At 41.9% G+C, this 27,068-nt stretch overlaps 2 protein-coding genes across 4 annotated transcripts in view; both read left to right on the top strand.

Moving 5' to 3' along the window:
• LOC113592079 (H-2 class I histocompatibility antigen, Q8 alpha chain-like) overlaps positions 1–27,068 on the top strand; it is a 144,108-nt gene that overhangs the window by 89,936 nt on the left and 27,104 nt on the right. The gene's annotated exons all lie outside the window — the stretch shown is intronic.
• Positions 10,508–23,280, top strand: LOC118241370 (BOLA class I histocompatibility antigen, alpha chain BL3-7-like). The gene is made up of 8 exons (XM_035526227.1): positions 10,508–10,535; positions 10,954–11,214; positions 12,481–12,756; positions 21,079–21,375; positions 21,567–21,671; positions 21,912–21,929; positions 22,047–22,114; positions 22,226–23,280. Exons 1-7 carry the CDS (start codon positions 10,523–10,525, stop codon positions 22,103–22,105), a joined length of 1,029 nt encoding a protein of 342 aa, XP_035382120.1. The 5' UTR covers positions 10,508–10,522; the 3' UTR covers positions 22,106–22,114; positions 22,226–23,280.

Consider the following 27,068-nt stretch of genomic DNA (forward strand, 5'->3'; position numbering starts at 1 on the left):
CAGAAGAATTTGAAAATAACTAAAATGTCGGTTTAATGTGATTTTGATGTTTTGTTTTTTTAAGGGCTCACCCTTTTCTTAAAGTTCAGACAAAAAATTCAAATTTACATGATTCTTTAAACTTTTACAGGTTGCCATTCTCTGCAGTACTTTTATACTGCAGTCACACCAGGAATCAGTTTCCCAGAGTTCACTGCTGTTGGTCTGGTGGATGGAGAACAGTTTGTGTACTATGACAGTATAATGAGGAAGAGGATCCCAACAACGCAGTGGATGAAGAAGAGTGTGGGTGCAGACTACTGGGACTTGGCTACACAGACTGTGCAGGGTCATGAGGAGAACTTCAAGGTCGATATTGGTACATTAATGGAGCGCTTTAATCACACTAAAGGTGAGAATAAACACACTCAGTACATTAATGACTAATGTAATACATTAATGACTCAGTAGATTAATGGCATGTAATAGTGAGGAGCATAACATTCATTACTCATGTAATAGTGAGGAGTGTAACATTCACTACTAATGTAGGGTGTAGTAAAGTGTAATACTCAAGTAATTACTCCTGTAATAGTGAGAAGCGTAACACATGAACAGAATGACAGATACACCAGGTGCCTTGTGATTCCTTTACCAAACTGTGTTGGTTCCTCACATGCTGCCATTATACTACAACATATGACATACTGTATTTAAGCGTTGCATACTCACCCTTAACGTATCACGACAAGGGAAATACTTTTAAATATAAAGGAGGTTTTAATAACCATTTGTTTGGTTAAATACAGATTACTTGTAAAGTGGGCTTGAACCCAGGTCAGCTAGGTAATGATACCAACAGCCTACTGCGTGAGCAACCACACTCTAACAGTGGTGGGCCTGTGTGCAGAACAGTTAGATCTTGGACCAGGTAAAACAAAAGAAAAAAACTAAACACCAATCTAAGCGTGGAAAAAGGGAGAACAAGGGACATCACAAGAAGAAACGGCAACCCCGATGCACTGGAGAAAACCAAACTAAAACTTCCCAAACAAAACCAGAAAACAGGGAGGAACTTGAATGGCTAAGGGAAGCCTCGGGAGAGAGACAAACTCGAGAGGGAAAACTGGAGATGGGAGGGAACGTGTAAAAACACGAACACCTTCGCAGACAAGAAGTGAGGTGTAGCACGAGGGCTCAGAGACCTCAATACCTGAAGTTACCGGCTAGGAGCTTGACTCAAAACTTTAGCAAAGACCCAGCACTGAATGACTGGGTCACTGGGCTTATATAAGGTCTAGCCCAGCTGTTGGGTGTTAAGCTTGATTAGTGGTAGGGTTGACTCGAGGCCTCCCTCTGGTGGCCGGAGGGGGCCTCGGCCTGGTGCCAACCCTTACATTACTATAAACATTCAAACTTTTGTTCAAAAATTTTTTTAGAATATTTTTAATAAATTTAAAGATTTATTGATTCATATTTTACTTGCATATTTTTACATTAACCGTTTTTATATTAAATACCTGTGGCATTAGCAGTAAAACAAAAGATATGTAGCTGCTATAAATACAACCTGTTGGTCTAGCTAAGAAGCATGTTGGCTGGACATGGAATGAAATATAAGTTGTGAATACAATCAAGTGTAATTCTGGAAAAATCAAAGAACAAACTCATAATGTTAATATGTGGGGCAAAATATTATAGAATCAGGCAGGAAAAGCAGGAAGTGCTTAATGGACAGTTAAAGCTCTTTATTAAACACAGGAAACACTGTTAAGAAAGCCTTAAGATGGGATATGTAAATAAGATCTCAGCCGCCAGTAGAAAAGACCAGTTTTTGCCACCCATAGAACACTCGCTGCACTGGTGTTTTATCGCAAGAGAACAGTTTGTGCATGACAGTTTCCGTGTGTTGGTTTGCCACGTGTGTTCCAGTTACTACTCCGTTACCTAGGTGTCAGTTAGAGAGGGCAAAGGTCAGCATGTGACAAAAGCAGCCCCAGATATCAGTTCAGATCTGTCAGTGGACTTAATGTCTGTTTATTAGTCTGTGGACTTGAATGGTCATAGTGCCCTCAACTACCTTTTCATTATTGACACAAAGTCCTCTCAGAGTGCACAAGTACACACACTGATCAACTCAGGCTACAGCGTGCTGTCTCCCCTGCTGGTGAGAACCGAGCGTTTATTCTGTGGCTACTCCACGAGTCTGTAGTAACTGTCTGTGACTAGAGGAGGGGCACCCAGCACCTGCCACAGTACCCACACATAATTGTTAAAAAAGTAACAAGATTTTAAAATAAATAATGTTTTCGGCCAAATCCAACAGCCAGGGGAAGACACATCACACCATTAAAATGAAATCACAAGATCCTGTGAGCAGGAATAATTGGGGAGGACATTTTACCCCCCAAATACTTTGAAGGGGACATGTTCAGCCCACCCCCCTGTGGCAGTGGACACTATCCCATGTGGCAGTGTAGGATTATCAGGCCTCTTGTGCTGTCTCTGTGGGGGATGTCATATAGAGCACTGAAATTCCACACAGATTTTTGGATTGTCTTTCTGGTTTTGATACGGACTGTTTCATGCCTATTTGTGCTACTCTCTCTACCTGGTCCATTTTGTTGCAACCTTTTTCTGTCACTGCGTGGAACTACAATAAAAACCCTGTTTTTCTTTATCCGCAAGCATCTGATTTTTGGCCTGGCTCATTACAGTCAGTTTTACATTTGTTTTGTGGTTGTACTCTGGCCTGTTTTCCCCCAACATTGGACATACAAATAAATAAAGAACATTCACACCTGCATCAGACTATGTTGCCAGCCCCGTCATCACAAGGGTAAACATATACAGGAAATGCATTTGAAACACTGTTCATCTGTCACGGTTGGTCAGCCAGTTAGCAGGGGAGACACACCCACCCCTGCTAGGGACTACTAATCGCACCTGCCCCGTTCACAGTCCCCTGATTACTAATTGCTCTCACCTATTTCCCATTCACTCCCTGCTCTATTTCTACCCTCAGACCTGAGGAGACGGAGCTGCACATCAAGACAAACCACGCATAAGTGTTTATCTAGAGGAGGACTAGCTCCTCTACTCTTTGAGATTCCGTGTTCCCATCATGGATTTCCGATGGAGAATAAAGATTACCTTTCCGCTGACTCGCCTCTCACTTCCATTTACCCGCCGCCATCACATCATCAGTAATCTAAACTTCAACATAACAAATAATATTGTGTTAAACCAAATGTGATATGCACTATTCTGTTTCTTTCATTCACTATTTTATTTATTTGTCTATATATTTATGTGTTTGTTTATTTACTTGTAAATTATTGTAGGAAAGGGTGCCCATGTCTGGACCTTGTGATCTACTGTCCTGCAGAGTTTAGTTTTAGACCTAATCTAACACACCTGATCCAGTTAATCAGTCCTTCAATAGCATCATAATATTAGAGCCTGGTGTGCTAGATTAGGAGTTGAGCTAAACTCTGTAGGGGAGTAGATCTCCAAAACTGGATAATATGACACCAATAATAATATAATAAAAGCTAAATCACACAAAGGAAGATAAGGAGATAAATCTAAATATCTAATTTTTGAGAAAACAATACAATAGTAAAATGTAACTTTTCTTGAATGGAGTGTGTAAAAGACTCTTGGCATTAGTGACCCCATGAAGAGAGCTGATGTTACTTTATGAAAGCAGTCAGTGTGATGTCATCATGTTTGTGTATCTGCAGGGATTCACACAGTACAGCTGATGTACGGCTGTGAGCTGCATGATGATGGAACCAAGAGAGGATACATACAGGATGGCTATGATGGAGAAGACTTCCTCAGTCTGGACCTGAACACCCTCACCTGGACTGCACCTAAGCCTCAAGCTGTTATTACCAAAAACAAGTGGGAAGTCACTGGCGCCAATGCTCACCAATGGAAGGGCTACCTGGAGAACACCTGTATCGAGTGGTTACAGAAGTATGTGTCTTATGGAAAAGCCACTCTGGAGAGGAAAGGTAGAATGTGTTTGTTAGTGTAACTGCACCTAGTGCTCAGACACACTGCATTCCCCCTCATCACTGTTCACCTACTGTTCAGACACACTGCATTCCTCCTCATCACTGTAAATCTGCTACTCAGACACACTGCATTCTCTCTCTCCCTTTCCAGACCCTCCTGAGGTGACCCTGTTTCAGAAGGACTCCTCTTCTCCAGTGGTGTGTCATGCTACAGGTTTCTTCCCCAGAGAACTGATGATCTCTTGGAAGAAGAATGGAGAAGACCTGCATGAGAACATGGAGCTCAGAGAGACGTTACCCAACCAGGATGGAACCTTCCAGAAGAGAAGCATTCTGACAGTCTCACCTGAGGATCTGAACAATAATAAGTACACCTGTGTAGTTCAGCACAGTGGACTGGAGACACATTTTGGGCTTCCATTTCAGCCAGGTATGACTGAATTTCCAGATAGCAAAAGCAGTGCATGTTTATGATGAAAACAGTTGGAGGATTTACAGAGGTATAACACCATGACTTTTCAGGAGTGTTAGTTGGAGTCATCGTTGGTGCAATTCTGGCTGTTCTTCTCCTGCTCAGTGGCTGTGCTGCATTCTTCATATGGAGGAAGAAGAAAAATGGTAAGAGATACAGGAAGTCCAAAAAAACAGCTTCAGTGGGGATTGGTACATTGGTTACTAATCTGATACCAAATGTCCTTGGATATTAATTTCACGATCATTATTTGTCTTTCAGACTTCAAGCCTGTTGCAGGTATGTGAGTGTTTTATGATATCTGTATTGTATCTGTATGATTATGAATCTGAGTCTTGAACATTTGTTGAATGTGTTCCATGCTTTACAGCCTCTGATGGAAAATCATCGTCCACCAGCTCAGATGAAGGCCAACCATCTAAATGCTGAGAGGAGAGAGTGAGTCTCTGTTTACACTGATGTGTCATATCCAGCACTCTGTTTCTATACAGCATAACCAAAGTCTAAAGTGTCTAATCTACCATCATATCTTGCTGTGTGTGTGTTTTGGACAGTGGAAGAGAGTGATGGTAGAAGAATGCAGAGTAGGGGATGATCTGAAGAGATCAGTCAAACAGCACTTACATTACACACACGTCTGTAGATATTTCCTTTCCTTTAGCACTATAGTTGTCCAATCATCATCACATGAGAGAAAACATGGGTTTAATATTTCTGATCAGATTTTATTTCTGAAATGGTATATATGTATTTATTTGTATTTGAATTATGATGACTTTGGTTGTAATGTTTTATGTTCCATGCTCAGGACTGTATTATCCTACTATGGAGAAAGAAAAAAAATATTAATAGGGAAACTCTTAGTGATGGTACAATGGCAGGCATTTTAAATAGATTATGGTTTCCATATCTTGTGTCACGGAACGCTTGCCTCCCGCGAGGCACGTGGTTTGGCCAGCCATGTGCAGTAGGAGGACCCTCGTTTATGGCCATGCCTGCACACACCTGCACCTCGTTTGTCAAGTTTCAAGTTTCAAATTTGGTTTATTTGTCACATACATAGTCATACACAGTATAACTCGTAGTGAAATGGTTTGAGAGTGCTCTGTCCAAACTGAGGAAAAAAAAAACAAGGGTGCATAGAGAAATATCTATCTATCTATCTATATCTATCTATCTATATCTATATATATCTATCTATATCTATCTCTCTCTCTCTCTCTCTCTCTCTCTCTCTCTCTCTCTCTCTCTCTATATATATATATATATATATATATATAATATATTAACAATGTATGTACAATATATGTATATTATGTTTATATACACAGTGTACAATGTATATATGGATATGTATATATGTATGTACACAATGTACAGTTCCATCTTGCAATTGAACATGTTTACAGTTACATGTCTATGTGTATTTAAATCTACGTCAGGGAATGCAGCGTCGTTGGTCATTGTTGACGTAACAGGTGAATGTGGTGTCTTGTTGTTAGTAATAATGTTAAATGTTATACTCATCATTGTTAGATGTTAGATGTATTTATTGTGTTCATTTACTGTTAATCGTTTCATGTTCATGTCCTCTGTTTGTAACACGTGTGAGTGCCATTGTCTTTGTTTTTGAATAAATATACGTCCCAGTCGCTGGACTCTGTGCGTCCTGCCCCTCGCCCTGCGGCACTTGGGCCACCTCGCGTTACATCTTGAAATTATTAAACATGCAGAATAAAATTTAAATAAGTCTTCTATTATCTACATTTAAATCATCTGTAACTGTCTTGAGACAGTAATTTCAGCAGAGCTTTCTACAATCATCCTGAAACTCTGAGTCTCACTCCAATTTGATTAGTTTCAGTTTTCAGTTCAAACCATTTGGGCATGTAGTGTTACCATGGAAACCATGGAGGATAAACACGGTCTGCACCAGTCATTGTAATTCATGGTCATTCCCATATACAGAACTGGAGCTTCTCATCAGTTAAATTGACTTCAGTGGACCTCAGTGTAAGATATAGTATCTGTTCACCAGGCTCAGGACAGTATAGAAAGACAATCTTAAGGTTAAAAGAAGTCTTCTCTTGGAATGTAGTGGTAAAGGGTTCCAACTGGTGTGTGTGTTGAATATCAGTTTGCATATATTGACTAATGTATGGTTTGGATATAATAGTGGTGAATGCAAACACTAGTATGTAAAAGAAGATGGGGTGAATACATAATCACTTCTGAAAATGTGTAAAAATGTGGGTTCTTTGTTTGATTGTTAGACATTCTCTGGCGGGTGCCTCAGTAATGCTTGATAATATTAACCTGCAATAAAGAACAGGACCAACTTTTCTATTCTACTAATTTTGAAGTCCGTATCTTTATTTTATATTTGAATGTTTAACTTTAACACTAGCTGATTGGATTTTTGGAGCCACACCCTCCTGAACAAGGAGGAGGATGTTTTAATGATTTTGCACTTTGCTCTGCCTGTCTAACTGGAAAATAAGAGGCCAACATGCCACTGGTCTGTGGGAGCAGACAAACAGAAGTGAATGTGATGGTCATTCTGGGTGTTTCTGAGGAGCCTGGTCTTCTGCACATATGCACCCAAGAGAAATGTTCTTTTAGGTCTAAACTACCTCAGATTTTTACAATGTAAATCCACAGGCCTAAAGGTTTCTGTGCAGGTTTCCTTACATCAGTTACACTCAGTAACCTTAAAAATAGCCCCAAATTTGTTCTATCCACTAACCCTAACCCTACACCAGTTCCACCCACTAATCATAACCCTACACCAGTTCCACTCACTAACCCTAACCCTACATCAGTCTTTCTTAGCCTGTCTACTCAGAGCACCTGTGAGTTTACTGTAAATTAATCCAGGGGTTGTCAATCTTTTTGAACCAACCTACCCCTTTTGTTTGTCTAGCTAGAACCTCATTGAGACAATAGTAAAATATTCCTGCTCTAGAAGAAGAAATTCTAGCACTATCTTGAGGGAGAAAAATGAATTACTTACCAACAGTTTAATTGCTGTTTAAATATTTTCAGTTTCAAAGTTTCAAAGTTTTATTTGTCACATGGTATAACTCGCAGTAAAATACTTTTGTAGCTGCTCCATCCAGGAACTACAGTATATGTATAATATGTATATATACACAATGTACAATGTACAATTTCCAGCTTTTTTTTTATAATTTACAATTTACAGTTATTACAGTCTTTTATGATGTCATTTTTGACATCATACACAGTACATAGAGTGGTCCCCACAGTTCATTAGCTGCCCTGATTCAGGGCTTGAATGGCCTGCGGGAAGAAGCTCCTCTTCAGTCTCTCTGTGTTGGTCTTCAAGGAGCGAAAGCGCTTACCTGACCTCAGCACAGAGAAGAGTCTATTGTTGGGATGGGTGGGGTCCTTCACAATCCTCCTGGCCTTGGTCTGCTGAATGCACCACCCTCTGGAGTGCTTGTCTGTCCTGCTTGGTACTGTTCCCAAACCAGGCTGTGATATTCCCCGTGAGGATGCTCTCAATAGTGCAGGTGTAGAAGTTCTGCAGCACCTTGGAGGGCAGTCTGAAGTCTCTTTGGCGTCTGAGGTGGTAAAGACACTGACGAGCCTTCTTTGCCAGGGAGTTGGTGTGGCGGGACCAGGACAGGTCCTGAGAAATGTGAACTCCAAGGTACCTGAAACTGTCTACTCTCTCCACTGTGGTTCTGTTGAGCCGCACAGGTTGGTAGTGCCAATCCTGCTTCTTGCTGCAGTCCACAATCAGCTCCTTTGTCTTGCTGACATTTAGGAGGAGATTATTTTCCTGGCACCAGTTCTCCAGGAGTTTAATCTTCTCCAGGTAGAACCTCTCCTCATTGTCCGAGATCAGGCCATGACGATGGTATCATCAGCGAACTCAACAATGATGGTAGAGCTGGAAGTGTCCACGCAGTCGTAGGTGTACAGTGAGTAGATCAGAGAGCTTAGGACACAACCCTGAGGAGCTCCAGTGCTGAGGGTAAAGGTGGATGAGACACAGTTGCCCACCCATACTGATTATGGTCTGTCTGTTAGGAAGTTGTAGATCCAGTCACACAGGGATGGTTGCAGTCCTAGATCCTCCAACTTAGTAGTGAGTAGGGAGGGGATGTTAGTGTTAAATGCTGAACTGTAGTCGACAAACAGCATTTTAAAATAATTACCCTCCCTTTGTCCAGGTGGGTCAGTGTGGTGTGAAGCAGATGTGCAATTGCATCATCAGTGGAGCGGTTGTGGCGGTATGCAAACTGCAGTGGGTTCATGGAGGCTGGCAGTGAAGAGGTGATGAAGTCTCTGACCAGCTTTTCAAAGCACTTCATCACGACCGATGTGAGGGCAACAGGGCGGTAGTCGTTGAGGCTGGAAGGTCGAGGTTTCTTCAAGACAAGGACGATGGTGGATCGTTCGAAGCCAGATGGGACGATACCGAGCATCAGGGAGAGGTTGAAGATGTCGGTGAATACTGGGGCTAGCTGGTCTGCGCAGGCTTTGAGGACTCTACTGCAGATGCCATCTGGTTCGCCGCCTTCCTGGTATTCAATCTTTTGAACACTCTCCTCTCGTCACTCTCCGTGATGATGAGAGAGCACTGGCCTGTGCTGGGCTCTGCGCATGCGCCATTGGCTGCGCTGATAGCACCGCTTGCGTTGTTTTCATTTTCATCTGAGTGTTGAGTTTTTAATCTCAAAATTTTATTATCTTGGACTCCCTGGTTACACTGTATAAAGATTCAACCAATTTCCCAAATTATGTTCTAGGCTCTAACCCTGTGCAACACTATGATTTGTTCAGTTATGTACACAGTACAGCTTCTAGGATCTGAAACTACACTAAAAAAACTGATGCTGTCACTCCTGTTCTTCAGAGTCTTCACTGGTTAACTCTACATACCGTGTTCACTAAGGTGTTCTTTATTACATACAGAGCTCTTCAATGGTTAGCTCTACATACCGTGTTGACTAATGTGTTCTTTATCACATACAGGGCTCTTCACTGGTTACCTCTTATACACCGTGTTCAGTAAGGTGTTCTTTATTACATACACAGCTCTTCACTGGTTACCTCTACACACTGTGTTCAGTAAGGTGTTCATTAATACATATAGGGCTCTTCACTGGTTACCTCTACACACTGTGTTCAGTAAGGTGTTCATTAATACATACAGGGCTCTTCACTGGTTACCTTTACACACTGTGTTCAGTAAGGTGTTCTTTATTACATACAGGGATCATCATGGTCTGGCTCCTGATTACCTAACTGAGCTCCTCTGTTCCTACGACCCGTCTAGTACATCATGATCTGTTCATTTAGGCCTCTGTCATGTGCCAAGGATTGAATGAACGTCTATAGAAGGTCAATCATTTAGTGTTGTAGCTCCTACATGTACAGGTCTCTGTGTCTTCACTGAAATCTCTGTTAAAGGCACATTTGTTTTCATAGTGATATCACTAATTCTCTTGTGACTGAAGATAATACCCACATATGATTTTAATGTTTTAACCTAATAATTGTGTTCTTCATGTTTAGTGTTTCTCTGTCCCATGATTGTAAAGTGTCCTTGAGCATGGAAAAGATGCTATATAATAAATAAAGTGATGATGATGATGAAACAGCACTAATGTGCTGACATGCCTCTTGTTTACTGAGACTCAGAGTCATGTCATATTTCTGCTGTTTACTGAGACACAAATAAGTCTCGTATATATTGAATCAGGCTACCTACAGTAAAACCACTTCTCCTTCCCAGACAGTAGAGGGCGCTAACTCACCTTTTGTTGTCACCTCTATTCTTTATGAACTGACAAAAAAAAAAAAGTGAAAGTAGCGCTGTTAGCTGCAGCAGCTCTCATAAGCGGTTTTTCTCTACGTCGAGTAGTTATAGATTAATACAGTCGTCGTGATGGCTTCACTGGCGTTGCTACAATGAAACTACAATATTCTGAAAATATCACAACACATCAATAAGGAGATGACTCACAGCAAAGTTGTAATATTTATAGTTTTTGTTGTAGTGCGTTTCCAGATGGCATCACTAGGTAACTTTACACACTGCACATTTGGATGAACTTTCTTTCAGCGGGGGATTTCACAGGCTCGTAGGCCGGTCTATGGAGCATTTGAACATACTTTAAGAGAATAAAATAATAAACTTTGTCTCACTATCCTCTCCTCACCAAACTGCCTCCGTTTACTCCGTACTGTTGTTAAGCGCGTGCTCAGTAGTGGCCTTTTCATCTAATGATCCCTGATCAGATGATCAGGGAGCATTTATTTAAACTCTGGCGCATGTCGCCAGTGAGAGGACACTGAATGCAGAAGTGGGCTTCAGAAATCTAGTTAGTAAATGGCAGCATTTTGCTGGTATTTTATATCATTGTTGTTGGATTGGATATATAACTGAATGCAGCCCTTCAGTATAACAGCTGTTATGATGCATCTTGTTTGTTCTGACAGTCTCTCACTCTCTTAAGCACATCTCCATTGGAGTCACACCAGGGATCAGTTTCCCTGAGTACACGCTTGTGGGTTTGATGGATGGAGAGCCGTTTGTGTACTATGACAGTAACATCAGACAGATGGTTCCTAAGGCAGAGTGGATAGAGGAGAACGAGGGTACAGACTACTGGAGCAGAGAGACCCAGATTCAGAGGGATTTTCAGGAGATCTTCAGGACCAGTGTGGCTGTTCTAATGCGCCGCTATAACCAGACTACAGGTGAGAGTAATGCATACCACTGAATCTGAAACTCATTTTGTGAAAGCACGGTTATTTTGATGATCATTATTAGTAATTTTTAAAAATGGGCTTCATAAGAAGTCATCTTTGTTATGCAAAGGTAAGATCTTTAGCTTTCACCAGAACCTTTAAATTCAAACAGTCTGTCTGAACAAGGTCCTGCTGAATACTTTAAAGAGCTGTTCAGAAACAGTGTGAAGGCTTAGGGAAACATCTGATACAGAATGATAAAAGAGAATGCAGTAACAGGAACAAATGTAGCTGAATCAGAACACAATGAGCATTCTAATAAACAGCAGGACTGTAACACACTAACATAATGGTTACAATTAGCAATAAATGATGTATTAGCTTTATTTTGACTGGTTTCAGAAAATCTTCAAAACAGTAGGTTGTAGCAGCTCAAACTAGTCCCCAAAAAACAAACTAACTCCAGAGGTTTACGTAAATGAGGACAACACTTTTATTCATGTAGCACCACTGTGAATGAGCTAAACAACCATTATTTTAAGATTTTTAAACATTTTATTTTCTATTCTTTACATTAACTAAATTCTTGGAATAAATGACAATAATATAAGAGATTTGAGTGTTTGCGTCATGAGCATCCTGAGATCTGTGGTGCATGTCATATGTAAGTCATATATAATTTTATATAGTCATGTACATTTATCTGAATTCTTTTTTGTTGTTGCTGGGAGATGCATTATTTCATATTTGCTCATCATTATTTCTACACTATACAGACTGGTTTTACACAGGGAGGTGGGATAATGGTACAGTGTGGTTATTACCAGAGCACCGCCTGAATCCATCATGTCGGTTCCTTTTTATGGATTGCAGATTTGTGCATAAGACAAGGGGACACTAGATGTGTTTGCACAAACACCAGTGACCTGGGAGCTGGCGGAGTCTAATTTTGTGTAGAGACACACACACACACACACACACACACACACACACATACACATGCAGTTTTGCAAACTGCAGTAGTTCACTCACTTTAAGCATTCCCTTTGACTTTATTCTCGCAGTTGTAATAAACCTTTCAAATGTACAATACACTGAAAATCCCCAAAGATTCATCCCCATTTCCTGACTGTAACAAGGGGACAGACTACTCTGTACAGGCAGTTTGCAATTTTTAGATGAGTAGTTAGAAACAAGGAGCTGGTGGAGACAATGTACTAAAGTGGACACCCATAGAGGTATACAGAGAATTGGTAAACTATGTGTTTTAAACAGGAGTCCACACATTCCAGTCCGTGATTGGCTGTGAATTGGATGATGATGGCACCAAACGAGGCTATCTACGGCATGGCTATGATGGAGAAGACTTCATCAGTCTGGATCTAAATACCATCACCTGGACCGCAGCCAATGCTAAAGCCATTATTACCAAGCAGAAGTGGGAGGTAACACCACTACTGGCAAATTTCTGGAAGAGGTACCTGGACATCACCTGTATCGAGTGGATAAAGAAGTACATAGGATATGGCAGAGCCACCCTGGAGAGAAAAGGTAGAGTGTGTGTGTGTCTGTGTGTGTGTTTGTGTGTGTGTCTATGTGTATGTCTGTGTGTATGTCTGTGTGTGTCTGTGTGTGTGTGTAAGCTAATGGTAAGTGGGATGAGTTGAGAACAGAACAGAGGCACAAAATGTCTAGATGAGGCAGTGTATCGTGGTTTAAAGTGAACAGGAGAACACACCAAAAAAAGAAACTGTTGAACAATGAAGCAGAAACAGAAGCAGCTTTTGGCTAAAGTTGCTCTTGTGCGTGCAGTGTTTTGTTCTGATAAAACAGCCTAAAAGAAAAGGACAAGAACTGTGGTCTCCCTGGAGTCTCCTCCATGTCTCATGTCTCATCTACCCTCCCGGGAGTCTCCTCCATGTCTCATCTACCCACTAGAGATGTTCCTGTACCTGATTTGTTGCTTCGTGTTTGGTCCTGGAGAGAACTCACCTATTCACTTATTGGATGTTGACAGTGTCCACATCACTATTTGCATGAGCCAAGACTAAAAATGATAATATTAAACAGTTCCGGTGCATTGCTGAATAGCTCTGGACTCTGCAGACTCTGTGGATTTCTGTGTTCTGTCGTCTTATTACTTATCTTTTTGCTGGACAAGGAAAAGGTGCTTCAACCCCCCACTTCCTAGTCTTCTGCCCACAAATGTTCAATTGCTGGAGAACAAAATGAAGGAACTGATTGCTTGGATCAAGTTCCAGCACAAAATCGATAGCTGCTGCGTAATAGTGCTCATAGAGATGTGGCTGTCAGTGGTGATACCAGATGAAGACATCACTCCTGCTGGCTTCTCCATCTACCGTCAGGATAAAACAATGGTCTTCGGTAAGACCAAAGGCGGCTGGGGTATGTGTTACAGCGAACTCTTGTTGGGCACTGAAGTAGTGATTTCAGCCTGCAACTTTTCCCTGAACATCAAACTCCTAACAGTCAAGGTTAGACTTTTATTCTGCCAAGAGAATTCGGCTCAGTCATCCTCACTATGGTCTACATTCCACTACAGGCAGATAAACCACATGCACTAATTGTTTTGTAGGAGACCATCAAGCGACTTGGACACCCACCCAGAGGCTCTTTTTATTGTGGTTGAGGATGTTTTTTTTTTTCACAGGGCAAACCTGAAAAGGGTTCTGCCAAAATACTACCAGCACATTAAAATTCCCACTAGAGGAGAGCAAACGCTTGATCACTGCTACACTGCAGTCAAGGACAGCTATAAACCCCTCCCCACAGAAAATCTGATCCCACCTCCATTTTTCTCCTGCCCACAGAAAGACATTTCAATGGAGTGAGAAGGCCGTCTTCACACTTCAAGACTGCTGTGAAACCTCAGACTGATATTTCATGATGCAAATATTTCATGATGCAGCTGGCACCGAGATCAGCGAAAACACGGACTCTGTCACTGGCCACCTCAGTAAATGCACTGATGACATTGTCCGTAAAATCAATGTCACATCCTTTCCCAATCAGAAACACTGGATCAATGCTGAGGATTCGGGCCAAACTAAGAGCCAGAGCCACTGCCTACAAGTCTGGTGATGGTCTACAGGAAGGCCAGGTATGACTTTCAAAGGAACATCAGACTAGCCAAAAGGGACTACAGAGACGAAGTGAAGGCCAACTATCTTGACTCCAATCTCAGACATATGTGGAATGGACTTTGCACAATCACTGACTACAAAGGAAGTTGGAATTGTGACAGGAGGGTGTCTTCCTCACTTGCAGAGGAGCTAAATACTCATGATTAATTTGAGGCAAACACCCCTTCTCCTGCAAAACTCCCAGTAGATGAGGAGAGCTGCACCATAACCATTCATGTTTCTGAGGTGGTCAAATCCTTTATTAAGGCAGCTAACCCCAAGACTCTCAGTGATCCCCACATGCTTTAAGAGAGCCACTATTGTTCCAGTAACCAAAAAAAACACCTGACACCTGCCTAAATGATTACCGTCCTGTTGCACTGACCTCAACAGCCATGAAGTGCTTTGAACAGCTTGTCAAAGCTCACATCTGTTTCGCACTTCCAGACACCTTGGACTCCCACCAATTTGTATATGGCTCAGACAGATCTCCAGATGACACTATTGCACTGACAATACATACTGCAGTTACTCACCTGGACAGGAAAAGCACATATGGGAAAATGCTGTTCATATACTACAGCTCAGCATTCAAGACAATCATCCCCGCTAAACTCATCCCAAAACTGACAAACTTGGGTCTGAATGTCCATCTCCGCAATTGGATACTGGACTTCCTGTCAAGCAGACCCCAGGTGGTGAAAGTAGGAAACTGCTCCTATTCCACACTGACTCTTAGCACAGGGTCTCCCCAGGGTTGTGTACTCCCTGTTTACACATGACTGTATAGCAAAGCACACATGAAACATCTTCAGGTTTGCTGAGGACATGACCATCCTAGGCCTGATCACAGATAGAGACAAATCAGACTACAGAGACAAGGTCAGTGCTATGACAACATCTCAATGCCAGTAAAATGAAGGAGATGATCATGGACTACAGGAAGGAGGTCACTCTCCCTCCTATCAATGGAGCCAAAGTGGTGTTTATATATAGTTTATATTTTCCCTTAATTCAAAAGCCAAATTTGAGTCTTGACTTTCCCTCACAGAAGTCCTGTGGGGGGATGACCCCCCTTCTGTGGGTCTTTCCCTCTTTCACACCTTGTACCAGACTGAGTAGGGGGTCGAGGCTTCCAGGTATATGTTGGGCACAGGACATGCCTTGGTTCATGGATATTCATTAACATTTCTTTTTATCATGGAGGAAAAAATAAATAAATTCCTGATGCACTACGACTCAATTAAACAAACAAAATCATACAATTACTAACAATTTACAAGATGGCGCCGGTGAGGTCAGCTGCAGTTACGACTGCTCCGGCCACACCTGGCACTTTTTGCTAGCTTCTTCACTGTTTTCGCCCTTCCCGCTACCCCTGATTTCTCCGCAGCCCTTCTCTCTACACCATGACGCGTATCTCATACAGCAGAGATGCTCTTATTTCTCTTAATCTACATAGCACTCACCTCAAGCCGTCTCTAACCCCAGACCCAAGATGGCTGACGGAGATCCTGAGGGAGAACAAAGGACGCGACGTGAGGAAAAGGCCTTGAGGGAAGTGAGCCGGAGTCAGGAACAGGCTGAGGGCTCGGGCTTCCTTACCTAGCATTCTGCTAGCCAATGTCCAGTCTCTGGACAACAAGCTCGACGACCTCCGGGCCAGGATAAAGTTCCAGAGGGACATTCGGGACTGCAACCTCCTCTGCTTCACCAAGTGGTGGCTGAACCCAGCGGTACCAAACCACACCATCCAGCCGGCCGAGTTCTTCTCGGTTCACCGTGTGGACAGGACGGCAGATTCGGGAAAGTCGAGAGGAGGTGGAGTGTATGTGATGGTAAACAACAACTGGAGCAACAATGCCAATGTTTTTACTCCCGCCCGCTCCTGCTCACCCAACCTGGAGCTGCTCGCTCTCAACTTTCATCCTATCTGCCTTCCTCGGGAGTTCATTTCAACACCGTGTACATCCCACCTCAGGCCAACATGGACACTGCACTTTGTGAACTTCATGAGGCTCTCACACAGTTTCAGGCACAATACCGGGATGCTGCACTTATCGTGGTTGGGGAATTCAACAGCGCTAACCTCAAGCGTGCAGTGCCCAACCTTTACCAGCACGTAACATTCCCCACCAGGGGAAATAGAACACCTGACCACTGCTACACACCATACAAGGACAGCTACAAGGCACTAGCTCATCCACCGTTTGGTAAGTCGGACCACGCCGCCATCTTCCTCCTACCGAAATATAAACAAAGGCCGAAACGGGAAACTCCGGTTCAGAGAGAGGTAGCGCGCTGGACAGACCAATTGGTGGCTGCTCTGTAGGACGCTCTGGATGACGCAGACTGGGACATGTTCCGGCGCAGCACTGATGATGTCAGCGAGTTTACGGAGGCAGTAGTAGAGTTTATTGGGAAACTGGTGGACGACAAAATTCCAAGAACCACCATCAAGACGTTTCCCAACCAGAAGCCCTGGGTGGACAAAACCATCCGCGAGGCTCTGAACTCTCGCACTGCTGCCTACAATGCGGGGATCATCAGCGGGAACATGGACGAGTACAAGTCTGTGGCATACGGAGTGTGCAGGGCAGTGAGGGATGCGAAGCGGCGCTACGGGGGGAAACTGGTGACACAGTTCCAGCAGAGTGGCTCTAGATCCCTGTGGCAGGGACTACAGACGATCACAGACTACAGGAGCACACCCTCCGGACTGATAAGTGCGGATGAGTCTCTGGCGAACGAGCTGAACACATTCTACTAGCGCTAATGCTAGCAGCACTAATGCTAGCAGCGCTAATGCTAACAGCGCTAGTGCTAATGGTACTATCGGCGCAGCCAACGGCGCATGCGCAGAGCCCACCATAGAGCAGCGCCGTCTCATCCTCACGGAGAGTGACGTGAGGAGAGTGTTTAAAAGGGTGAATACCAGGAAGGCGGCAGGACCAGATGGTATCTGCGGGAGAGTCCTCAAAGTCTGCGCAGACCAGCTAGCACCGGTATTCACCGACATCTTCGATCTCTCCCTGACGCTCGGTATCGTCCCGTCCAGCTTCAAGCGATCCACCATCGTCCCTGTCCCGAAGAAACCTCGACCCTCTGGCCTCAATGACTACCGCCCTGTTGCCCTCACATCAGTCCTGATGAAGTGCTTTGAAAAGCTAGTCAGAGATTTCATCACATCTTCACTGCCAGCCTCCATGGACCCACTGCAGTTTGCATACCGCCACAACCGCTCCGCTGATGATGCAATTGCACATCTGCTCCACACCACACTGACCCACCTGGACAAAGGGAGGGTAATTATGTTAAAATGCTGTTTGTCGACTACAGTTCAGCATTTAACACTAACATCCCCTCCCTACTCACTACTAAGTTGGAGGATCTAGGACTGCATACATCCCTGTGTGACTGGATCTCCAACTTCCTAACAGACAGACCACAATTAGTACGGGTGGGCAACTGTGCCTCATCCACCCTCATCCTCAGCACTGGAGCTCCTCAGGGTTGTGTCCTAAGCCCCCTGCTCTACTCACTCTACACCTACGACTGCACAGCCACTTCCAGCTCCAACATCATTGTCAAGTTTGCTGACGACACCATCGTCATGGGACTGATCTCGGACAACAATGAGAGGGCCTACCTGGAGGAGATTAAACACCTGGAAAACTGGTGCCAGGAAAATAATCTCCTCCTAAACGTCAGTAAGACAAAGGAGCTGATCGTGGATTGCAGAAAGAAGCAGGAGTGGCACTACCGACCTGTGAGGATCAGTGGAACCACGGTGGAGAGAGTAGATAGTTTCAGGTACCTCGGTGTTCACATCTCGCAGGACCTGTCCTGGTCCCGCCATACCAACTCCCTGGCAAAGAAGGCTCATCAGCGTCTTTACCACCTCAGATGCCTAAGAGACTTCAGACTGCCCTCCAAGGTACTGCGGAACTTCTACACCTGCACTATCGAGAGCATCCTCACGGGGAACATCACAGTCTGGTTTGGGAACAGCACCAAGCAAGACAGACGAGCACTCCAAAGGGTGGTGTGTTCAGCAGAGCGCATCACTCATACGGAACTTCATGACCTGCAGACCATCTATTACAAGCAGTGCCAGACCAAGGCCAGGAGGATTGTGAAGGACCCCACCCATCCCAACAATAGGCTCTTCTCTCTGTTGAGGTCAGAGAAGCGCTTTCGCTCCCTGAAGACCAAGACAGAGAGACTGAAGAGGAGCTTCTTCCCACAGGCCATTCAGGCCCTGAATCAGGGAAACTGATAAACTGTGGGGACCACCACCACCATGTAACATGTAAGTGTAAATATGTTCAATTGTAAGATGGAACTGTACATTGTGTATATATATATATATATATATATATATATATATATATATTAGGGGTGGGACTCGATTAAAAAAATAAATCTAATTAATTAGAAGCTTTGTAATTAATTAATCGAATTAATTAATCTTCACAATAACCTGTTTTACTTCCCTTTGCTCATCATACAGCTGCTGGATTTTTTTCGACATTGTCTTTCTGGACGGCAGTTCGTAACTTGCATCAGCTGATGCAATTTGCAGCGTCTCTTGTAACCCTTTATCTTCGACCACAGAGAGCGGTCTACAGTCCACAGCAATCCCCTCGCCAGTGAATTGGTCATTTTGTTTCTGAATGTGAACCCCGACATGTGGTCGAGTGTTGACTGGCGACACTGTTTGCTCGTACTAGGAATACTATCACATTTAGCAGCTAAGTTAACATTACTGACCTACGCGCTAGCCCCAACATGTTTTGCGTTGAGGTGGTAACGAAGGGTGGAAGTGCTCCTGTGATCAGCAAACTCCTTCGTGCATAAAGTGCAAATAACAACATTTTTGTTTGTACTTCCATCTGGAAGTTTCTTGTATTTAAATTTCCCATCCACCAGCGTAACCTCTTCCGTCATCTCCATCATGTTCATCACACTGTGCGTCAATATAATCTGTATGCCTGGAACTCGTGCACTGAGAAACGTTCCACGGTGCAAAAGTGTGATTAAAATGCGTTAAATTTTTTATTGCGTTATTTTCCCTGTAATTAATTAATCGAAATTAACGCGTTAAAGTCCCGCCCCTAATATATATAATATATATAAACATAATATACATAATATACATATATTGTACATACATTGTTAATATATTTTGTATATATATATAGATATATATTTCTCTATGCACCCCTGATTTTTTCCTCAGTTTGGACAGAGCACTCTCAAACCATTTCCCTGTGAGTTGACTATGTATGTGACAAATAAACCAAACTTGAACTTGCATTTCTACCTCAAGAACTTGAATAAATTAAAATTAGTGAATGAAGCATCAAACCCTAAAATGGATGAAGTAATTGGATAATCGACCTAATTAATTTCTAGAAGTTGAATACTACTGACTTTAATATATTTTGTCTAACTAGCTCATATAAGATTTCTTATAAACACAATTAGGAGTGGTTAACAATTTGTTGACAACATGAGGTAAACAACATACAACTGAACTGATTAGGATGAATAATGCAATTTCATAAGGAACAAGTAATGAAAAGAGCAATGAGATAATGGAGTAATGAACACTTTTCAAATAATTTAAGAAAACGGCGCAATTTGAAGATTATCTTAAAATAGCCATACGTTACGGGCTGATTACTGTTTAACATCATAGTAGGTTAAATAGCAAGTTGTTACTTTGTGAACCTGTGGGATGAGAATAGTTTGTTATCCTGTTAAGGGTTTGAGTCTGATGGGATTTATGGTCACAATTCTTTGAAGTATAACCAGGCTGTTAAGAGCTTCCTGCATTCTAGTCTGTGGGTTTTATGACACCTAAGAAGGGGGAAGGGTCAAAAAGCCTAGTGAGCGAGGTAAGATATCAGCTCGGATATCAGCGTTTTGGGTTTGTTGCACAGCATCAAGGTGCCAGAGGGGTCCTGGTTTCTGTCCGTGGCCCCTGGGTGAGAGAAAGCCCAACCTGACCTGCTCAAAATTTAATCAGGAGAATAATTTGAAGTCCTTCTTCACTACACACTATTTTCCTTCATTCTTTCTTTTTTGTGGTAACTTGATTTTTCTCCATGTTGATCATCATGTACCATCATTTATACAGTATATACAAGAGTTCATCATAACTTCTCTATATTCATATACCTATAATGTATGAATAATCAGAAACGTAGAGCAATAACAGACTGTATCCTGATAGTTAGAATTTTCTACAAGAAAAATTATTTTCCTGTAAATAGATTCATCCTTTACACTCATTTGTACAGCAGATCTGTCTGCTGAACATACTTCATATTTATTTTTATGTATGTGAAATGTCAACTAAGGTTTGTAGTATCTTCGGGCAGTTGATGTCTTTCTTTAGATACTGTACATCCTGCAATGTCTGAACATCTTGAACCTGCTAAATGATTTACATACTTTCCACTCATATTCTTTGCCATCTTTATATACTCATGTAAGCCTGAATAAAGCATGTGTGCTTCTCAGCATCTCTGACTCCGTGTCACTTATTCTGAGAATCGTGCCCCTGTGCCCTGAGGAAGGAAAACCAGATATAGGTGAGGCAGACGGTGGGAACAGAAGGGACAGGTTAAGGAAAGTTGGGAATTTTTAATTACATTGTTTGTTTTGATAGATTTTCAGCTCCTTTTTTGTCTCCTACACCACCCATCCCTCCTCCCTGTAGTTCCTCCTGAGGTGATCCTGTTCCAGAAGGACTCCACTTCTCCAGTGGTGTGTCATGCTACAGGTTTCTTCCCCAAAGAAGTGATGATCTCCTGGCAGAAGAATGGAGTGGACCTGCATGAGAACATGGAGCTCAGAGAGACATCACCCAACCAGAATGGAACCTTCCAGAAGAGAAGCGTTCTGACAGTCTCACCTGAGGAGCTGGACAAGAATGAGTACACCTGTGTAGTTCAGCACAGTGGACTGGAGAAGGACTTAGTGCTGAGAGTGGCTGATCGCAGAGTCCTGAACACAGGTAGGAGAAACCTGAACACAGGTAGGAAACTTAATTTGAAAGTGAAATGGAACATTGAAAGTCACTGTAGGTAAGATGTAGATAGTGGAGGTCTACAGTGATGTCACAAACTGGTGTTTCAGGTGGAGGGTTGGTGTCATCATTGTGACTGTTCTCTTCCTCATTCTCATTGGCTGTGCTGCATGTTTCAGGCGGAGCTTTGGTTGGTGTCATTGTTGGTATACTTGTGGCTGTTCTTCTGGTCCTCATTGGTGTTGGATTCTTCATCTGGAGGAAGAGGAATGAGAAGTCATCTGGTAAGGGAGGAAGGAGTTACATGTGAAGCTCAAGAGAATAAATTCAGACACTTGTTGGATTCCATATGTTGAATTTTAGAAGTATATTGCATAATATTCAGACCTAAATACAATGTAAATACAGATTCTAATATGACCAAGTGTGTTAGAATGCTTTTAATTATGCAATTCTGTTATGAAGTAGACCAGATACTGTACATTGTTTGTATAATAATTCCATATGCATTGTGTGCCTTTCAGACTTCAGACCTGTTGCACGTGAGTGAGCTTTTATGGCACTTTTATTGTATTTAAAATTAGTGTTTCACTTGTATTGCTTAAGCCTCTTTATCATCAGTCTCAGTGTTTAACATCAATGTGTTCAATATTTTACAGGCTCTGATGGAGAATCATCATCCACCAGCTCTAATGAAGGCCAACCAGCTAAATGCTGAGAGGAGAGAGTGAGTCTCTGTTTACACTGATGTGTCATACCCAGCACTATGTTTCTATACAGCATAACCAAAGTCTAAAGTGTCTAATCTACCATTACATCATGCTGTGTGTCTGTTTAGGACAGTGGAAGAGAGTGATGGTAGAAGAATACAGAGGAGGGGATGATCTGAAGAGATCAGTCAAACAGCACTTACATTACACACACGTCTGCAGATATTGCCTTTCCTTCAGCTCTGTAGTTCTCCAATCATAATCACTCCTGTCACATGAGGGGAAACTTGGGTTTAAAAGTGCTGATCAGATTTTGTTTCTGAAACTGTATCTGTGTATAAAGGGATTAATGGAGATTATTACGATTGTATTTGAATTCTGGTGGTTTGGTCGTTTCTCTCTGAGCACTGCTGTAATGTTTTATGTTTCATACTCAGGACTGTTATCCTGCTGTGGAGAAAGAAAGATTCTTAATAGGGAAACTCTTAGTGATGGTACAATGTCAGGCCTTTTAAATAGTTTCTGGTTTCCATAGCGTGAAATTATTAAACATGCAGAATAAAATTTAATTAAGTCTTCTATATCTTTCTGTAAGTCTTCTGTAACTGTCTCGGGACAGTGATTTTATTTTATTGAAGTTCAGCAGAGCTTTCTACAGCCATCCTGAAAGTCAGAGTCTCACTTTAATTTGATTAGTTTCACTTCAAACCATTTGGGCATATTGGGTTACCATGGAGACTGAGGAGAAACAGTCTGCACAGTCTGTCATAGTAATTCATGGTCATTCCCATATACAGAACTGGAGCTTCTCATCAGTAGTAGTGAACAGACCCACAGTTTATCAAACATCACTGATTTATTTAGCACAGTGCATCAGACATCACTGATTTATTTAGCTAAAAGCTACAAGGGAAAAATCTCAACATGGTGGAGACACTGGACCAAAACCACATGATATAAAACAGCTTCTGTGTTTCAGCATGGTTATGTATGACACACTGTTTTCATTTATTAATAACATTCAGTTTCTCAGTGCCTTTTTCATCTTTTGATGGTAATGTATCGCTTTTGAATTGAAATTGGGTCATTCAAATTTCACTAACAGATTTTACAAACCTAAATCAATTAATGTAATGAAGAGCTGTTTCACACTTCCATGTAGTTTAATATGCCTGATTATTAACACTTGAGATTGGAAATGTAGATAAATCACTTTGCAATGATTATAATTGTTTTCATGTCATTTTCATGAAACGGAATCAAGAGAATCCGTTAGATACATAAAATTTGTTTGACCCAAATTTTGCATTTTATGTAAATCTTTTTGAATTTTTGATATTTGAAAAGCTGTTTCATTAGAGTAAATGCAGTGGGATTAACAATAAAGAAAATGTAAGAATAAAATAGACTTTTTTATTATCAACAGAAGCTATATAATTTTCATCTACAAGATCTGAAGTGTAATGTGTATGTTTAAAAGAGTTAAAGAAACAAAGCTAGAATGATATCAGTGACAGTTATCAAATCTTGTCTGCATCTGCTCAGCAGAGTTCATGTTTACCCCAGACATGTCACTACTGCTGTATTACAGAGGTACAGAGTCCTACTGCAGGGTGTAGTTATAGCCCCACCCTCACATACATGTCTCATATTCAAGGTGTAGTTATACCCCCATCCTCACATACATGACGTTCAGAGGCTCTGTGTTTAATGACCGGAGGAAGTTGTGTGTAGGTGTTTGTGTGTAGTGTTACCTTTGTGGTGACCGACAGGTAAACAGTGACCCTAATGTAGAACAGCATGTAGAAACTTACAGCATATAGTAACACCACAGCATGTAGTACAACTCATGTCTGGGGGCAGAAGGGTGAGTGTAGCAGTTAATCGTAGCAGTAGTGCAGGACAAACCGCAAAATTAAATTCTGTGTATGTGTAGGCAGCGTCTCATATGGGTAAACTGTTTCATATGGGTAAAGAGTTTCTCGTATGGGTAAACAATGTTTCATTTCATCCACCACAAGATGGCTTTTAAGTCATTTTTGGAGCAACTTCACATTGCTCTCCCTGTCTTAGTGGATAATGACAGACCATCATGCCTCTGGTCTGTGGGAGCAGACAAACAAAAGTGAATATGATGGTCATTCTGGGAGTTTCTGAGGAGCCTGGTCTTCTGCACACTTTCACCAGAGAAACGTTCTTTTAGGTCTAAACCACCTCCGATTTTTACACTGTAAATCCACAAGCCTAAAGGTTTTTGTGCAGGTTTCTTTACACCAGTTCCTCTCATTAACCCTAACCCTACACCTACACCAGTTCCACTCAGTAACCGCACACCTACACAGTTCCACTCACTAACCCCAACCCTACATCAGTTCCACTCAGTAACCCTAAACATACATTAGTCCTATATAGCCTGCCTACTCTGAGCACCTGTGAGTTTACTGTAAAATAAGACAGGGACTGTCAAGCTTTTCGAACAAACACAACCCTTTTGTACATCTAGCTAGGAGACTATAATCAAATATTCTTGCTCTAGAAGAGGAAATTCTAGCACCATCTTGTGGGAGAATAATGAATTGCTTACCAACAGGGTTGTGTCATATTTCCGCTGTGGTTTACTGACACTCAGGGTCCTGTCATATTTTCACTGCTGTTTTCTGACACTCATGGTCATGTCTTACTTCTACTTAATTACATACTGAGACTGAAACAAATTTTTTGAAAGCGCAGTTATTATGATGACCTTTAAAAACTAGTTATTTCTAAAAATGGGCTTTAAAAGAAATCATCTTTGTCACATCTTTGTTATGCAAAGTTAAGACCTTTAGCGTTCACCAGAACCTTTAAAATCAAACAGCTTTCAGAGTCTGACTGAAGAAGGTCCTGCTGATTACTTTAAAGAGCTGTTCAGAAACAGGGTGAAGGCTTAGGGAAACATCTGCTACAGGACAATAAAAGAGAATGCAGGACAGGAACGAATGGAACCGAATCAGAATACAATGAACAAACACTACCGAATCAGAACACAGTAAGCAGAGGTGTACAATGTGAAGTTAAAAACACACACACACAGGACTTCTGCACGTATCTGTGAGTTATGAAGGCATACAACATAAGACCAGTCCAGCACTGCTCAAAGGGAGAAATGCATAATGGTATAAGTGATTATATTATTTTCTGTACCTGTGCACTCTAAGAACACTTCAAATCAATTAATAACTTTGTTAGTTTAATTCATTAATTAAGTATAGATTGTGGCCATGGTTTTGTAAACTAAAGGGAATCACAAATAAATTCTGGTTATTGTTAAAATATACATCATACAGCAGATTAGCTCCTATTATTTTAGCATATTTGCAGTTGATTAGACCCAGAATAATTTGTGGTTCCTTTTTTTTTTTTTTTTTTTACATTTTATTTCATTTATCATTCAATTCTGTTTTTTGATCTAGAACGCTAAGCAAAAATATATCTAGTATATATTGAATCAGGCTACCTACAGTAAAACCATTTCTCCTTCCCAGACAGCAGAGGGCGGTAACTCACCTTTTGTTGTAGTGAAAGTAGCGCTGTTAGCTGCAGCAGCTCTAATAAGCGGTTTTTCTGGACGTCTAGTAGTTATAGATTAATACAGTCCACGTGATGGCTTGCTTTTATCCAAAGCAACTTACAATTATGATTGAGTACAATTTGAGGGTTAAGAGTCTTGCTCAGGAGCCCAGCAGTTACAAATTGGCAGTGGCCTTCTGCAACCTTCAGCAACCTTCTGATTATTAGTCAAGTACCTTAACCAGTGAGCTACCACTGTCTAAGTGATTTAAAGTAAACAGGAGAATACAGCAGGTGAGGATGTCAGGCACACACCACTTCTAGCTAAGTATTAACAGACGCTGATTTACCAGTATAGTTAATGAACACAAGTGAACATAATTGAAATTAAGTGAACACAATTTCATTAGCATTAATGAACAAAATATTTAGTGCTGTTCATTATTATTACAGTAAATTTTGCTACAGAGAGATGTTTTATATTAAACCTTGTTTAGTGATTTGAAAAATGTCGCATCTACTTTGGATTTTGGGATCCATTTCCCAACATTCCCTGCCCACTCTAAACTCCAGTTACAGACTGAATCAAGATTCCTTTTGAGATTATTTTCCATTATGATCCTGCTGGAAATTTACCAGAAGGGAAACTGTTGAACAGTGAAGCAGAAACAGAAGGCCACAGTTGCCCTTGTGAGTACAGTAGTTTGTTCTTAAAAAACTACCTAAAAGAAAGACAAGAACCGTGAATACTAAAGCATTTCTGGAGTCTTCTCCATGTTTCATGTCTCATCTACCCTCCCTGGAGTCTCCTCCATGTCTCATCTACCCACCAGAGATGATCCTGTATCTGCTTTGTTGCTTCCTGTTCGGTCTTGGAGAGATCTCACCTATTCACCTATTGGATGTTGACAATGTCCATTGTGTGCTCAGCCCCCTTCTGTACTCCATGTTTACACATGACTGTATAGCAAAACACATATGAAACATCTTCAAGTTTGCTAGGTGGACACGACCATCCTAGACCTGATCACAGATGGAGACGAGTCAGCCAACAGAGACGAGGTCAGTGGTCTGAGTGGTGCTACGACAACATCTCAACGCCGGTAAAACGAAGGAGATGATTGTGGACTACAGGAAGCTGTGGAAGGAGGTCACTCCCCCTCCTATCAATGGAGCCAAAGTGGAAAGTTTCTCAGTGTATACATCACCGATGTCCAACACAGCATTGAGATCAGCCCACCAGCGCCTCTTCTTCCTACGAAGGTTCAGGAAGTTTGATCTGCCCCCTGACATCCTCACCATCTTTTATAGATGCACAGTAGAGAGCATTCTAACAGGCTTCATCAGTTTGGTACGGCAGCCGCATCACAAGTGACCGAAAGGTCCTCCAGAGAGTAGTGAGGCCTGCAGAATCCATTATGC

This window comes from Electrophorus electricus, chromosome 5, assembly GCF_013358815.1.
Source record: "Electrophorus electricus isolate fEleEle1 chromosome 5, fEleEle1.pri, whole genome shotgun sequence".
NCBI lineage: Eukaryota > Metazoa > Chordata > Actinopteri > Gymnotiformes > Gymnotidae > Electrophorus > Electrophorus electricus.